This window comes from Prunus persica, chromosome G2 (genome assembly GCF_000346465.2).
Source record: "Prunus persica cultivar Lovell chromosome G2, Prunus_persica_NCBIv2, whole genome shotgun sequence".
NCBI lineage: Eukaryota > Viridiplantae > Streptophyta > Magnoliopsida > Rosales > Rosaceae > Prunus > Prunus persica.
The window spans coordinates 9,560,258-9,578,366 of NC_034010.1; the positions used below are offsets into that span (position 1 = coordinate 9,560,258).

The 18,109-nt window shown below is 46.8% G+C and overlaps 1 protein-coding gene and 1 pseudogene across 1 annotated transcript; one reads left to right on the forward strand and one right to left on the reverse strand.

Annotated features, from left to right (window-relative positions):
* LOC109947296 lies at positions 240-10,095 on the reverse strand (annotated as a pseudogene).
* On the forward strand, positions 11,903-13,135 carry LOC109947297. Its single transcript, XM_020557230.1, has one exon. The coding sequence runs from the start codon at positions 11,903-11,905 to the stop codon at positions 13,133-13,135; it is 1,233 nt and encodes a 410-aa protein (XP_020412819.1).

The window sequence follows — 18,109 nt, forward strand, 5'->3', positions numbered from 1 at the left end:
AGTTTGAAGATTGGTGAGGTGGCATAGGCCCTCTGGTAACGATTTCAGATTTGGGCATAATATGATGCTGATACGTTCAAGACAATAATTAATGTTGTCGTGGGCGAACCCATCGGACGTTATTAATTGCAGCTCTTTACAACCGGATATGTGAAGGCCTTTAAGCACCTTGGGAAACAACTGGGCTCTGAATGATAACGACGTTAGAGATTCACATTCCCATATGATACCTCCTTCTCTCAATGCTCAAGAGAACTATCCTTCTCTTTCTGTACTAATGATTTCAAACTTTTACAACAATGAAGCGCTATTCTTCTTAGATTTTGGGGAATCTGGTATTTTGTGAAATACAACAACGAAGCGCACCCGTCAATCCTTATGACTTCAAGGGAAGGAGGTAGACCCACATCTGGAAAAGAAACCAGACTTGAGCATCCAACTATTTGAAGTTCTTGAAGAGCCGTTAGGTGATGCAACCCTTCTGGTACCTTTGAAATACTTGCACACTTGTTTAATTCTAGATATTTAAGCTTGCAAGTCAATATTTGCAATTGCAGCAACTCCTTTGCTTCTTTTCCCTGCTTTTGAAGGAGGGAAGAGTTTCCTTCAATAACCAAACGATCAAGAGAAATCAAGTGTTGCAATACTCTATCCTCATTCTTCAGTGAAGATGTCAGCTCCTCACATCCGCCAATCTTAAAATTTGCAACCTTCCTTAATCCTTCGGTCAATTCCCTTGTTTGGAATCTCACCTGTGAAATATTTGAAAGTTGCAAGGACTCTAATAACTCAAACTCAACCCCACTTGCCTTCACCACCGCTTTGCAGCCATCCATGCATAATCGACCAATTTGTTTATAGTTGGAAATTGAAATCACCAATTCCTCACATTTAAAAATTCCAAGTGTTTCTAATGAATCAAGGTTCTCGGGCACCTTACCCTCCAATTGAGTACAATTTCTGATTGAAAACAATTTCAAGCAAGGGAAAACCTGATCTTGTGCGAAAGGAAGCCATTTCTTCCAGTTGTGCATATTTGCCAACTGAAGTTCCTCTAGTACTGGAAAAGGCAAGCTACTCTCTCCATAAAACTCAGGACCAACACTTTCCACTGCAATCATTCCTCTAATAGAGAGCGTTTTGAGTGAAGGCAACTGTCCAAGTGGTGGTAAGATTTTATAGTTCTCACATTTGTTTAAGTTTACACGAACCATAGTAGAGAATAAACGATCTCCAATCCATTGCGAAAACTTTAGTCCAGCATAACCCTTGATGCCCAGAATTTTGAGCATTCTATGAGGTTCTAATCTGTCAAGCACGCCTAATTGAGTTTCTTGTGCGTTATCCGACCATTCTAGCACCAATTCATCAAGTCTCTCCTTGAATTTTAAGTTGGCTCTCCATGCATCCTCAGCATCGATCACATTCTCTAATCTTAAGAGCCGCAATGTCCCTTGGAGATGGAATAGGGACCCTATCTCTCTTATACCCGATTGATCACTACCTTTACCCACCACAAAATTAGGCAAAGATTGTAGATTCGTCAACCGACCTAGTTGCGGAGGCATTGCTTTCAGTGAATCTACATGTGAATTGTTGAGATGACGCAGATTCACTAGATTCCTCAAGTTGAGAGGTAGTGGCTCCAAATAACGACAACCTTCCAATATTAATGTCTGTAAGTCGTAAAGAGAGGTGGTTGATTCAAGCAAACATGCTATCCATGTGTGAGAGAGATCAAGATACCGCAGATACTTCAATTTACCAATTGAATTTGGCAGCTCAGTCAGTAGATAGCCATTGAGAGAAAGCACCCGCAAGTATTGCAATTTTGGCAATAAATCAAAAGTAACCTTACGACTTAGATAATTCGAAGGATAATCACCTAAAAGTGGTAGGAAGGTTCGCAAATGTTTCACTTCAGAAAATGCCTCAAATCTTTTAACCACATCATACTTACCAGAAATGTAGGACGCATGGCGGGCCTTCGTAAAACATCCAAGTTGTACATGATCGCTATTCTGCTTGTCCTCCAATCTAAAACAAATATCTCCTGCAGCCCACTGTGTCAAACCAACAACGAAGTCATGCATTACATATTTTAAATCGATTTTATTGCTTGATTTTGAAATAATGACCTTGATAAGAGCTCCTGAAAATAGTAAGTTCCTAAATCTTCCATTTGCTTATTATGTTCTGGTTGTGGTTGAATCAAACCCTCTGCCATCCACAGAAGAATCAATTGTTGCTCACAAAATTCATAGTCATTTGGAAGTATCGAACAATAGGCAAAGCATCGTTTCAAATGTGAAGGAAGATAGTGATAGCTTAATCTTAATACTGGAAGTATGTCACGCTCATTTGATAGACTCCATAATTTGTTGTTCAATATTTCCTCCCATTCATTCATCTCTTTACGAAGTAAAAGGCCGCCAAGAGTCCTACCAGCCAAAGGCAATCCACTGCATCTTGCAACAATTTTCTCCTTTGAGTAACTCGAAATTTGGTGATATATCTCTTTTAACATTCTTGAATGCATGCTGCTCAAATACTTCAAAACAAACGTCATTTGACATAGGCTCCAAATTATGAACTAGAGTGCCAGCTCCCATCATTTTCGAAACTTCTGCATCTTGCGTTGACACAATTATCTTGCTTCCTGCTGCTCCATCAAGAAAGGGGGACTGCAGTTTCATCCATAGACCATAGCTACATGTGCCCCAAACATCATCTAAAACAATTAAAAACTTCTTCCCAGCTAATTCCTTATGTAGATACTGCTTGTGGGAACCAAATTAAACCTGAACCCTAGGTCAAATAATTAGGCCAATCAATTTGGGAATTATTTGACCTAATTGGGCGTTACCTAACCTAATTGGGAATTACCTAATCAAATTGGGGGTTACTTGATCCTCGCCTTAATTAGGGATTTAGTTTAAATCCCTAATCCCTAAATACACCAACCTCACCAACTACACCAACCACACCAACCTCACCAACTACACCAACCCCACCAACCTCTCCAAGGCCACAATAAATACTTGGTTACGCACAAGGATGAGGTATGTCAGAACTACTGCTAAAACTTCTGTAGATATCTTCCCTCATAGAGCCGCGCTACCTTCTCTCTCCTTCTCTTTTACATAAGGCTCCAGCCGCCCGGTTTATATTATAAACATATCTCCGTACTCTATTAGCTATTGTTTTTTATACGATTCAATTGAACTAATTTAGGCATCGGAGGGCCTTTGGCCAACACCTCCCGGGTGTGGTCCTCATATTTGTTCTATTTTACAGAGAGAAAGAGGTGGCAAAGAAGAAAGGAGAATCTTTCCAATCGAATATTCTCGTGGGAAAATTTGCTCCCACAAATTGGTGCTTTCATTGAGAGCATGAGTTATACTCAATGCGTGCTTAAGGAATCCGTTCCTCCAATTTTCCAATCCACCGAAGCCTTCCAAACAACCATGGTTGGAAGCAAGAAGACGAGAGGCAAAACTGCCGCGATGGCTAGATTCTCAACGGCCCAAAGCCATTCCACCCACGATCCCGCGATCGACATGGTGGCACCACCACCTCTCACCACCGTGCCGCCTACCGGACCTCCAGCTGAGACCATCGCACTGGCCACCGCTGCCGAATATGGTGGAACCTCCCATCAAGGCGGGCTCGTTACCACCACCGACTTAGGCCCGGTCTTGGAGCAGCTTCAAGCATTCCCTCCATTACTTCCACGCTCCACACACTTCTCTCCTCCCGATCCACGAAGTCAAGCATACCTTAGTCTGAGAGTTGACCAGCGAGCTCAGAGAATGGACAGCCAAAGTAGTCTGATGAGGCAACTCCTCAACCAAATAAGCTTGGTTCAAAACCTTGGCTTTGGACAACTGGGCGAAGAGAGAATGATGGACGAACGCGACGGGAGGCAGCACGACGGGTACCAAGCAGGTCGAGCATGAGTAAGCAGACAAGGCGAGGATCAACAATGTGATCGGCCTGCCGACATGTCGCAAGCATCCACGAGCCACACTCAGAGCAGACGAAGTCACCATCCAGGTTGAGCCTAAGGAACGACGTGCAAGAGAAGCTGGGCTCACGACCTGACATCCACGCCCGCCTGGGCTCACAGGGAAATCTACATCAAAGGCTAGGTCCCCAGGGAGGTCAGCCAAACAACCATTGCAATGAGGATCGTGAAGAAAGACGCTCAGCTATCTACTCGTAGAGGAGCATTCATGAAAGGCAAGGCCCCTAGGGAGGACAACTGGATAACCCTCACAATGAGGATCATGAAGAAAGGCGCTCCGCTGCTCACCCATGAATGGTCAACTCTCACCAACAACCTACAGAGAATCCTTCACAAGCATAATACACCAATGCGCCACCTTGGCAGCGCAGGCGAGAAGGTCGACTCTCGAAGGACAATGAGGAAGTCAGTCAATATCGTGGAGGTCGCCAACGTAGTCGACTAGCAATGTGTGCAGAAGACGTCGAGAAGCTCGTGGGTGACCGACTTCGAGACTTGAAGACCGGAGGAAACTTCGAGGATTCACTATGTAAGGAGATGGACCAGGTGAACTTTACGCCTTTCACCCTCGATATCGAGCAGGCTGCTCACCCGAAGCGATTCTCAACTCCTTCATTCATGCATTTCAAACGAGATTTCGATCCCGAGAGCTATCTAAAGCACTTTAAAAGTATCATGATCTTCTACAAGGCTAACGACGCACTGATGTGCAAGGTATTTGCAATGACCTTGCAAGGAGCAACCCAAGACTGGTTCCACACCTTGCCATCTGGGTTGATCAGTAGCTTCAAGGAGCTAGCTTACGTCTTCACCAAAGAATACACTTCTTACCGGACGATCAAGAAGAACCCTGACTACTTGTTCAACCTGCAAATCCCTCCGAGATTACATCAAGAGGTTCAAAGCAGAAAGGGCAAACATCATTGGATGTGACGATCGAATTGCGTCATCGGCCTTCAAGAAGGGCCTACCAATTGAGTGTGAGCTGTATCGCGAGCTGACCATTTCTTCCTGCCAAACACTAGTAGAAGTCTTCGCCACAGCAGAGCGCTATACACTTTGGGACGATGACTGGACCGCAGTAAAGAAAGCTGCCAAGCAAGCTGATCAACCGGTTGAGCCGGCAAGCCAAAGAAACGACATGATAAAAGACAAGGATGGGGGCAACCGCGAATTACAGCCTCAGGGAGGTGCTCCAACAATTGAGAGCTACACCAAGTTCACTATTCCGATACAACAACTCCTAGCCCAAGTAAAGAACATGCCTTGGTTGAAGAAACCATCGCCTTTGAAGGGAAACCCAGCCAAGAAGGATACCAGTAGATACTGCGAATTCCATGTAGGGCACGGTCATTACACAAATGACTGCTTCGCCTAGAAAAAGCACCTCGAAGAACTGGTCGGAGACGGCCATTGCATGGAATTCATCGCAAAGGAGGCTATCCAGCAAATCAAAGATTGTGACGCAGCTGCCAACGAACCTCCATGAAAAAAGTCATACGGATCAGCACGATCTTAGCCGACTTTAAGAGCCCGAGTTGACCATCGAGGAGCAGAAGAGAAAGATCATGCAAGCAACAAGCGCAGGTCTCCCAAGCTGTCCCATGCTACCCAATCATAGAAGACAATCCCGACATCATTTTTTAAAGGAAGGAAGTTCTAAGACAACGGAATGCCCATCACCTCCGAAGGTACTATCCAGAAGCTCCTCGCCTATCAGCTCGACTCCAAGCAGGCGGCCAGGCCTCCCTCACCTTCATTGAAGACAAGTTACTTTTGATGTTACCCCTGCAACTCATCTCTTTTGTTCAATAAAGCAATGTAGTCACGTAGACATCAGTACATGTTCAAGCTTTTCTTTATAATGGAGTGTTCACAAATGCAAACGACACGTCTCTGGACATAGGCCAAACGGGCCACACTCATCGACACGTCTCCGAACGCAGGCTAAATAGGCCACACTCATCGACACGTCTCTGGGCATAGGCCAAACGGGCCACTCTCATTGACACATCTACAGACGTATGTCAAACGAGCCACACACATCGACAGGTCTCCGGACGTAGGCCAAACGGGCCCTTCTCATCGACAAGTCTCGGGATGTAGGCCAAATGGGCCGCTCTCATCGACACGTCTCCAGACGTAGGCCAAACGAGCCGCACTCATCGACCCGTCTCTGGACGTAGGCTAAACGGGCCGCACTCATTGACACGTCTCGGGACGTAGTTCAAATGAGCCACTCTCATCAACATGTCTCAGGACGTAGGCCAAACGGGCCATACACATCTACACATCTCCGAACATAGGCCAAACGGACCACACACATCAACACGTCCTGAAACGTCTTTGAACGTAGGCCAAACGGGCCACACACATCGACACGTCTCCAGACGTAGGCCAAACTAGCCCTACACATCGACACGTCTCCGGACATAGGCCAAATGGGCCACTCTCATCGACACGTCTCTGAATGTAGGCTAAATGGGCCACTCTCATTGACACGTCTCCGGACGTAGGCAAAACGGGCCACACTCATCGACACGTCTCCGGACGTAGGCCAAATGGGCCACACACATCGACACGTCTTCAAACTTAGGCCAAACTGGCCACTCACATCGACACATCTCTGGACATAGGCCAAACGGGTCACTCTAATCACACGTCTCTGGACGGGGGCAAAACGAGTCACAATCATCGACATGTCTCCGAACGTAGGCTAAACGGGCCACTCTCGTCAAGACGTTTTTAGATGTGGATCAAACGGGTCACACTGATCGACACGTCACCGAACGTAGGTTAGACATGCCACAACCCAGAAACGCTCAAGCAGTTCACAAGACACTATCACTATGAGAATTGAAGTTTGAAAAAGCAATTGAAATTTCCATAGCAAGGTGACCAACTAGCTGAGTTCAACAAAAAGATGGTCAAACAGGACCAATTATTTTAAACAAGAAAGCAGACTACAAAAGCTGGAAAGAAATAAAGAAGTCTTCATCTACTCTGAGATGCCGACAGGAAACCCATGATATACAGCCTCTTGAGCATCCGCCTGATCAGCCATGCCCTCAGCAGCTCCACCTGCCTACTCCCCGACATCTGCTGCCATCTCATCAGCTACGTCCTCCTCTACTCCATCCTTTTCAACTACCGCCTCCTCGGTCCCTTCCATATTCACAACATTAACCTGCTCACTTTGCACAAGTTCGAGCAGAACGCCTCAATGTCACCATTTTCAATTGCATAGAAAGAAGCAATCCCATTTGTGTAGTGCAAGTAGCCCAACTTGTACGCATCTATGGTGGCTTCAAACTTGAATTTCTCTGCAGACTTGTGGTAAGCGCGAAGTCTAGCCAGAAGCTTCTCATAGATGAGGGAGATATCAGCCTTCTTGCGTCGAGATGAAAGAAAGCATCTTTTCGACTAGCCAAGTCAGCAGCAGAAGAGTTAACCTTAGAATCCATTTCAGTAAGGGAGCTTTTTAGCTTCAATATCATCGCCCTCAAATCAGACGTCTTCTTCTCATAACAAGCCTGCTCGACAAAAATCTTACTGTCCAGTTCAGCCTTCTTCTTCTCTAGCTAGCTGAGCTGAGCAGAAAAGGGGGGCAATAATAGATGAATTATGGATATTCTCAACAGCAAAAACCAATCCTTTTTGAAGCAGATGAAATGTCACTTCCCTTTGTTTTTCCAAGGAAATACTCAAGAAGGTGCCAAGATCGCCGACTTGACAAATGTGATAGACGAACTCAGCACAGGAGGACGGGTTTGATAGAAAGTTCGTCTTGAGCAGGTCAAACACGCATTCATCCCCTGCAGGGCTGGACTTGTTCACTTTGGGATCAACTGCCGACATTGAAAATCCCTTCGCCCGGGCAGATGACTCTCTCGTCTTCGTAGCCTTCACCAACCTCACCTCCAAAGGAGTCAATTATACTGAATCAACTTCACACTTGACTGCTCGTGCCTCAACAACTGGATTATGAGCAGACTTCCCACTTCGATCTTCATCCTTTGACTAATGTAAATGACTCAAATTTCAAAAAGGAATATTTGCATCTCTTTGACGCTTGGTAGAACGAGATCAGGCACGAGCTGTTCTAAGAAGCAGATCATGGTTTTCAAGCTTGTCAGCATAAGGCTCAAGTAGAACACCCCGAACACCACGCATACCACCAACCATCCTGCTATTTACACCAACGAGATGTTTGACCCTAGCAGATAATGATGGAACCACTCTTACTTGAGTCTTCTCAGCAGAAGGGATCCTTGGCTTCTTCCTCAACGGGGACACATCTTTCGCCAGCGAAGTCGCAGCTTCATTTTTTGAAGACTTGACATCAGCCTTCCCTTTTGAAGGAAAGTCCGGTAGAACACTCCTTCTGCCCAACCAGCAGGTCATCCAAATCTGAACCATTATGCTTCCATCTCTCAACATCCTGGGCAGGGGGCAGACCACCAACTTCCTCCTGATACCCGCTCAGCTGACGTGGCCTGCAATGTGCGAGGCCCAGCATGCTCTAGCCCAGACCTGAGATGATAGGCAGCAGCTGGTCTATCTGCGGGCAACTACTCCACCACAGCTGCCTCCCACTGCCAACCGTCGCATGTCACGACAACAACTAGTCGGACTTTCTTTAGCTGGCCTTGGCCGCAAAAAAGAAGAAAAGACAAAGAAAAAGAAATATACATGCTCGACTTACCTTAGGATGCACGGTGACTCCTCTCTTCGACAAACAGTACAAATTCTCCAAGATCTCTCTCAAGTTAGAAAGTAGAGAAGTTAAGTTTGCGATGTGAAGAAGAGTGAAGAGAAGCCATGCATTTACACAGGTTGGGCATCCTAGGTCAAGAAGGAATCACAAGTCCATTCATATTGGGAACCCAACTCCAAGAACAGTCAAAAGCTCACTCTATTTGGGAACCCAATCTACAAAAGGAGCCCAAGTCACAGAAGGAAGCCCAATTATAGCTGGTCAGCCCAATAGTTGATTCACATCTCCTACATGCCACCACGTGCCATGCAGAAGCTGGGGGGCATTTGTGGGAACTAAATTAAACATGAACCCTAGGTCAAATAATTAGGCCAATCAATTTGGGAATTATTTGACCTAATTAGGAGTTACCTAACCTAATTGGGAGTTACCTAACCTAATTGGGAATTACCTAATCAAATTGGGAGTTGCTTGATCCTCGCCTTAATTAGGGATTCAGTTAAATCCCTAATCCCTAAATACACCAACCACACCAACCTCACCAACTACACCAACCCCACCAACCTCTCCAAGGCCACTATAAATACTTGGTTACGCATAAGGATGAGGTATGACAGAACTACTGCTAAAACTTCTGTAGAGATCTTCCCTCACAGAGCCTAGCTACCTCCTCTCTCCCTCTCTTTTGCATAAGGCTCCGGCCGCCCGGTTTATATTATAAACATATCTCCGTACTCTATTAGCTATTATTTTCTAAACGATTCAATTGAACTAATTTAGGCATCGGAGGGCCTTTGGCCAACACCCCCCGGGTGTGGTCCTCGTATTTGTTCTATTTTGCAGGGAGAAAGAGGCAGCAAAGAAGAAAGGGGAATCTTTCCAATCGAATATTCTCGTGGGGAAATTTGCTCCCACACTGTTGAACCTGATTGAAATCTTCTGTAGGATAGTGTTTGGATGTGACTGAGTCGAGAATTTGCTTTGTCACTCTTTCTAGGTTGAAGTCATCAGACACGCATACCCAAGCAGTCGGTCTAAATTGCTGGGTTGCATTAATTTCATTGAACACTTGTGCAGCAAGTGTTGTCTTTCCGACTCCAGCCATACCAACAATGGAAACTACATCAAAATTTACAGCACGACACTCTTGTTTCAACAGAAATTCCATGACCCGCCTTTTGTCTTCATCCTTTCCAATCACAGGTCCATCTGGTTCACTGGAAGTGGGAGGTAAATTTTGACGTGCCTTAGTGGACGACGTCGTCCCAGTAATGATATTCAAACTAAGCTGGTCCTTTCGCCGAGATATCTCTTGTAAACGCTCAGTAATCTTCTGTATTTCTGAGTTCATTTTGTAGTTGAAAACTATGGGAATCGAATTAAATCAGACTTTAGGTCAAATAATTCCTTCCATTTGGGGATTATTTGCCCTAATTGGGAATTAATCAACCTAATTGGGAGTTACTCAATTTAATTGGGGATTACTCAATTAAATGGAACTTTACCTAATTAGGTTGAGAATTGATTTGATTCCTACCACAATTCCCAATAAATGAGGAGTTACCTAATTGAATTAGGATTTGATTTGATACCTACCACAATTAGGGATTTTATTTACCCTAATAAATCAATCCCTAATTAATCAAATCAATTCCAAATAGGGGAGGAATAATTCCCTTCCATCTACAGAATTATTTCTCTGAAACCCTAGCCTCCAAGACCACTATAAAAGAATAGCCACACACAAGGGTTGAGGTACGTCTGAAATGTCTACTGAAAACTCTGCAGAAAATTCCTCTCAAACCCTAGGCACCTCCTTTCTCTCTCTCTTTTACATAAGGCTCCGCCCGCCCAGTTTACACCTTAAACACATCTCCGTACCCTAGTTAGCTAGGGTTTTTCTTACAAATACTTGATCTAATTTAGGCATCGGAGGGTCTTTGGCCAACACCCCCCGGGTGTGGTCCTCTTATTTGTTCTATTTTGCAGGGAGAAAGAGGCGACGAAGAAGAAAGGGGAATCTTTTGAACCGAATATTCTCGTGGGGAAATTTGCTCCCACAAATTGGTGCTTTCATTGAGAGCACGAGATATACTCAAAGCGTGCTCCAAATCTATTTTTTCAATCCACCAAAGCCTTCCAAACAACCATGGTTGGAAGCAAACGCCTTAGGGACAAAACCACCGCGACCGTGCACTCTGGAACGGCCAAAGCCTTGCTGCCACCACGAGGTACAGCTGCTGCCAGCGATTTGCAGCAACCTCCCATTGCTGCCAGCACTTTCCAGCAGCTTCCCAGCGAGATCCAGCAACATCCCATGGCTGCCAGTGCGTTCCAGCAGCTCCCCGGCCAGTTTCAGCAGCCTCCCATGGCTGCCAGCGCATTCCAGCAGCTTCCCAGCGATTTCCAACAGCCTCCCATGGCTGCCAGCGTGTTCCAGCACCTTCCTGGTGGGTTCCAGCAGCCTCTGTCCAGCCACCTCCGGCAGCTACGCAACCTCTCCAAACAACTGCTATAGCAACCGGAATGCAGCAGCAGCTGTGCCATGTGGCTGCTGAAATTGCAGCGCAGCCACGCAGCCCCGTGGCCTCCTCCGTCGTGCAACCACAAGGCCTTGGTGCCGGTGTCTCCACCCATGATAGTGCCGCCATTCGTGACCACCTCAATGCCATCTTGGGCCATTCCTTAGTCTTGGAGCAAATCCATTCACTCCCTCCTTTGCAACCACACTTGACGTATGCACCCGAATACACATCTAATGGAACCCTAGCCCATCTGCCATTGGGCCCGCGCAGTCAAGTGAGCCTTAACTGACGAGTTGATCAGCTTACACAAAGGGTTGAAGACCAAAACAATTTAATTGGCCAGCTCCTCAAGCAGATCAACTTGGGTCAAAACCTTAGAGCCCATGACAAAGAGAGAAGGATCCGCGAGCATAACCGTGAGCATTTTGAGGGATCCCAGACTAGTCAGTCAAAGACAAACTGGCAGGGAAGAGAACGAGATCAAGCTGACGAGATGCAGACATCTACAAGCTGTACTCTAAGCCGATCGACGACCCATTCAAGGCTAGGCTCACAAGGGGCACGAGTTCGGGAACGATTGCCTGACGAATGCAACGACCGAAGTTCACTAACCGGCTCGAGAACCAACTTGCGATGACAAATCGTGGAGGAATCTTCGTAAGCTCAATCCACCAATCTTCCTCACGGGCAGGGCAACCAAGAAGGTCAACTTCTTCAAGTGGACGAGGAAGTCAACCATCCTCGCCTGAATCACGGGGTCGCCAACGTGAGCAACAAGCCATGAGCGCGGAGGACGGTGAGAAGCTCGTAAACGACCGACTTTGTAACTTAAAGATTGGTGGAAATTTCGAAGATGCTCTATGCAGGGAGGTAGACCAAGCAAACTCTACGCCTTTCACTGTCGACATCGAGCAGACTGCTCCTCCAAAGAGATTCTCAACTCCTTCATTCACGCATTTCAAAGGGGATTCAGATCGCGAGAGCCATCTAAAACACTACCAAAGTATCATGATCTTCTACAAGGCTATCGATGCGCTGATGTGCAAGGTGTTTGCAATGACATTGCTAGGAGCAGCCCAAGACTGGTTCCACACCCTGCCAGTTGGGTCGATCAGCAACTTCAAGGAGCTAGCTCGCATCTTCACTAAAGAATACACTTCTTACAGGACGATCAAGAAGAACCTTGACCACCTGTTCAACCTGCAAAAGAAGTACGATGAATCCCTCCGAGATTACATCAAGAGGCTCAAAGCAGAAAGGGCGAACATCAGTGGATGTGACTACCGAATCGCGTCATCGGCCTTCAAGAGGGGCTTGCCAATTGAGTGTGAGATGTATCGCGAGCTAACCATCTCTCCCTGCCAAACACTAGTAGAAGTCCTTGCAACAGCAGAGCGCTATGCACTTTGGGACGATGATCGGACTGCCGCAAAGAAAGCTGCCAAGCAAGCTGATCAACAGGTTGAGCAGGGAAGCCAAAGAAACGACATGATAAAAGACAAGGATGGAGGCAAGCGCGGATTACAACCTCAGAGAGGTGCTCTGTTTGCCGACAGCTATACCAAGTTTACTATCCCAATACACCAGATCTTAGCCCAAGTAAAGAACATGCCTTGGTTCAAGAAACCATCGCCTTTGAAAGGAAACCCAGCTAAGAAGGATACCAGTAGATGCTGTGAATTCCATGAATGGCACAGTTATTACAGAAATGACTGCTTCGCCTGGAAAAAGCACCTCGAAGAACTGGTCGGAGATGGCCATTGCACGAAATTCATCACAAAGGGGGCTATCCAGCAAATCAAAGATCGTGATGCAGCTGCCAACAAACCTCCACGAAAAAAGTCATACGGATCAACACAATCTTAGCCGACTTGAAGAACCCGAGCTGACCATCAAGAAGTAAAAGAGAAAGATCATGCATGCGACAAGCGCAGGTCTCCCAAGCTGTCACCTGCTATCCAGTCATGGAAGACGATCCCAACATCATCTTTTAAGGGAAGGAAGTTCCAAGACAACGGAATGCCCATCACCTCCGGAGGTACTATCCACGAAGCTCCTTGCCTATTAGCTCGACTCCAAGCAGGCGGCCATGCCTCCCTCTCCTCCATTGAAGACAAGTTACTTTTGATGTTACCCTTGCAACTCATCTCTTTTGTTTAATAAAGCAATGCAGTCACACATACATCAAATGCAATCGACACATCTTCAGAGGTAGGCCAAACGAGCCACACTTATCGACACGTCTTCGAACGTAAGCCAATCGGGCCACACTCATGACATGTCTTTTGACGTAGGCCAAATAGGTCACTCACATCGACACGTCTCCGGATGTAGGCCAAACAGGCCACACACACATCGACAGGTATCCTGACGTAGGCCAAGCGGGTCACTCACATCGACACGTCTCTGGACGTAGGCCAAATGGGCCACACACACATCGACACGTCTCTAGACGTAGGCCAAACGGGCCACACTCATCGACACGTCTTCGAACGTAGGCCAAACGGACCACTCTCATCTCCACGTCTCCGGAGGTAGGCCAAACGGGCCACACTCATCGACACGTCTCCGGACATAGGCCAAATGGGCCACTCACATCCCCACGTCTCCGGATGTAGGCCAAGCGAGCCATTATCATCTCATCGACACGTCTCCGGACGTAGGCCAAGCGAGCCATTCTCATCTCATCGACACGTCTCCGGACGTAGGCCAAACGGGTCACACTCATCAACACATCTCCGGACATAGGTCAAATGCGCCGCTCTCATCGACATGTCTCCGGACATAGGTCAAACATGTTGTGACTTGAGAAAAACATCCTATGATATATGCAGAGCATGCCTCGAGTCCCTTAAGAAGGACCCTGGCACTTATAAATTTCCTGAAGGAGACACACAATCAAGATACTGGTTGGTTACTCAAGCAGTTCACAAGTCAATACGCAAATTGAAGTTGAAAAAATAACTGAAATTTCCAAAGCAAGTTGACCAACTGGCCGAGTTCAACAATTATTCTACACAAGAAAGCAGACTACAAAAGTTGAAAAGAAATAAATGAGTCGACGATGCTGAATCAACTCCACGCTTGACTGCTCGTGACTCAACAGCTGGATCGCGATAGTTAAGCGAATGAGCACACCTCCCAGTTCGATCTTCATCCCTTAACTAGTGCAGATAACTCGAACTTCAGAAAGGAATGCCAGCATCCCTTTACTTCTCGGCAAGCAGACCACTTCATGGAGCAAATCACGGTCTCCAGGCTTGTCTGTAGGAGACTCAAGTGGAACATCCCGAACATCGCGTATACAATTAATCTTTTTGCTATCTGCACCAACAAGATGTTTAAACCTTGCTGATGGCGGCGGAACAGCTCTTACTTGAATCTTCTCAGCTGAATGGATCCTTGGCTTTTTCCTCAATGGAGTCGCATCTTTCGCTAGCAAAGTCGTAGCTTTATTTCTTGAAGACTTGACATGTCGGCCATCCTTTTTTAAAAGGAGTCTGGCAGAACACTCCTCCTGCCCAACCGGCAGATCATTAGAGTCTAGACTATTTTGCTTCCATCTCTCAACATACTGGGCAGGGGCGGACCACCAACGGTCACCGCTACTCCAACCAGCGACGACAACGAACTTGGTCCCTTCAGCCACCAGCGACGACAACCAACTTGGTCCCATCTAGCTAGTCCTCGCAGCAAAAAAGAGAAGACGAAGAAAAAAAAATATACTTGCTCGACTTACCTTGGGATGCACAACAACTCCTCTCTTCTACAAGTAGTACAAATTCTCCAAGATCTCTCTCAAGCTAGAAAGTAAAGAAGTCAAGTTTGCGATGTGAAGAAGAGTGAAGAGAAGCCCTACATTTATACAGGTTGGGCATCCTAGGTCAAGAAAGAATCGCAAACCCATTCCTACTGGGAACCCAACTCCAAGAACAGTCAAAAGCAGACTCCAATTAGGAGCCCAAATCCAAGAAGGAAGCCCAGTTACAGCTGGACAGCCCAACAGTTAATTCACACCTCCTCCATGCCATCACCCGCCATGCAGAAGCTGGGGGGCATTTGTGGGAACCTAATTTTAAGCAAACCCTAGGTCAAATATTTCCTTCCATTTGGGGACTATTTGATTTGGGGATTCTTGCCTTGATTAGAAATTTGATTCGCATTAAATCCCTAATTGATTTAAATCTCCTAAGATCAGAAAAATAATTCATTTCCCAACAAGGATCATTTTTCTCCAAACCCTAACCCTACGAGGCTCTATAAAAGCATGGCCACACACAAGGGTTGAGGTACGTCTGAAATCTCTACTGAAACTCTACGGGAAATTCCTCTCAAACCCTAGCCACCTCCTTTCTGTCTCCCTTTTACATAAGGCTCCAACCGCCCGGTTTACACATTAAACACATCACGTACCCTATTTTAGCTATCGTTTCTCTACGGATCGATTGAACTGATTTAGGCATCGGAGGGCCTTTGGCCAACACCCCCCGGGTGTGGTCCTCTTATTTGTTCTATTTTGCAGGGAGAAAGAGGTGGCGAAGAAGAAAAGGGAATCTTTCGAACCGAATATTCTTGTGGGGAAATTTGCTCCCATAAATTGGTGCTTTCATTGAGAGCACGAGTTATACTCAACGCGTGCTCAAGGAATCCGGTCCTCCTGTTTTCCAATCCACCAAAGCGTTCTAAACAACCATGGTTGGAAGTATGAAGACGAGAGGCAAAGCCGCCGCAATAGCTAGATCCGCGATGGCCCAAAGCCACTCCACCCACGATCCCGCGATCAACATGGTGGCATTGCCACCTCTCACCACCGCACCGGCCACTGCCGCCGAACATGGTGGAACTTCCCATCAAGGTGGACTCGTTACCACTGCCGACCTAAGGCCGATCTTGGAGCAACTCCAAGCATTCCCTCCATTGCCTCCACGCGCGATGTACGCTCCAGCATACACCTCCAATGAAACCCTAGCCGGTGTGCAGTTGGGCTCCACACAGTTCTCTCCTCCCGATCCACGAAATCAAGCAGACCATAATCTGAGAGTTGACCAGCTAACTCAGAGAATGGACGACCAAAACAATCTAATGAGGCATCTTCTCAACCAAATAAGCTTTGCTCAAAACCTTAGCCTTGGACAACCAGGCGAGGAGAGAAGGATGGACAAACGCGCCAGTAGACAGCTCGACGGGTACCAAGCATGTCGAGCAGGAGCAGGCAGACAAGGTAAGGGACAACAACATGATCGGTTTACCGACATGTCGCAAGCATCTGCTAACCACACTCAGAGTAGCCTGAGTTTAAGGAACGACGTGCGTGAAAGGCTAGGCCCACTACTCGATGTTCGCGCCCACTTGGGCCTGCAGGGAAATGTACATCAAAGGCTAGGCCCCCAAGGAGGTCAGCCAGACAACCATCGCAACGAGGATCGTAAAGAAAGGCCTAGCTGTCTACTAGCAGAGAAGCATTCATGAAATGCTAGGCTCCCGGGGAGGTTAGCTGGATAACCCTCATAATGAAGACCATGAGGAAAGACGCTCCGTCACTCACTCTCGAAGAGCCTGTCCTCATCGACAAGCTACAGAGAATCTTTGGTAGGCGCAGTCCACCAACATGCCACCTAGGCATCGCAGACGGGAAGGTTGATCCTTGGAAATCAACGAGGAAGTCAGTCAGCATCGAATAATTCGTGAAGGTCGCCAACGTGGCCGACCAGCAATGTATGCGAAAGATGTAGAGAAGCTTGTGAATGACCGACTTCGAGACTTGAAGATCGGCGAAAATTTTGAAGATGCACTACGAAAGGAGATAGACCAGGCAAACTCTATGCCTTTCACTGCCGAAATCGAGCAAGCTGCTCCTCCAAAGCGATTCTCAATGCCCACATTCACACATTTCAAAGGGGATTCCGATCCCGAAAGCCGTCTAAAACACTTCAAAAGTGTCATGATCCTCCACAAGGCTGACGACGTGCTGATGTGCAAGGTATTTGCGATGACCTTTCGAGGAGCAGCCCAAGACTGGTTCCACACCTTACCATCCGGGTCGATCAGCAGCTTCAAGAGCTGGCTTACGTCTTCACCAAAGAATACACCTTTTACCAAACAATTAAGAAGAACCTTGACCACTTGTACAACCTGCGCAAGAAGTCCGACGAATCCTTTCGAGATTACATCAAGAGATTTAAGGCAGAAAAGGCCAACATTGTAGGATGTGACGACCGACTGCGGGATGCTATGCGCTCTGGGATGACGATCGAGACGCCGCAAAAAAGTCTACGAAGTAGGAAGATCAGCCGACTAAGTGGGCAGGCCAAAGAAGCGACGGATTTAACAATAGAAACAAGGACAAGCGCAGGTCGCACCCACAAGGGGAGGCTACGGCAGGGGAGAACTACACCAAGTTCACCATCCCATACACCAAATCTTAGCCCAGGTGAAGGACAAACCTTGGGTAAGAAGACCGCCACCCTTGAATGGACATCCGGACAAAAGGGATACTAGCAAATACTGTACCTTCCATGGGATGCATAGGCACACTACGAACAACTGTTTCGCTTGGAAAGCGCACCTTGAAGAACTCGTGAGAGAAGGCCACTGCACTAAATTTATTGCGAAGCAGGCCATCGAACAGATTGAGGATTGAGACACCGCCAAGGAGCCACCTCAGAAGGTCATAAGAATTAACACAATCCTAGCCGACTCCGAGGAGTCTGGGCTACCAGCAAGGAAAAGAAGAGGAAGATCAAACAGGCCACCGTGATCTCCCAAATCTCGACCGACCTTCCACCAGCAGAAGACGATCCTGTAATTGCCTTCCAAAAGAAAGATCTGATCGGCCTCGAC

Coding starts and splice junctions, on each gene's coding strand:
- LOC109947297 (XM_020557230.1), top strand. CDS start 11,903: ATGACAAATCGTGGAGGAATCTTCGTAAGCTCAATCCACCAATCTTCC.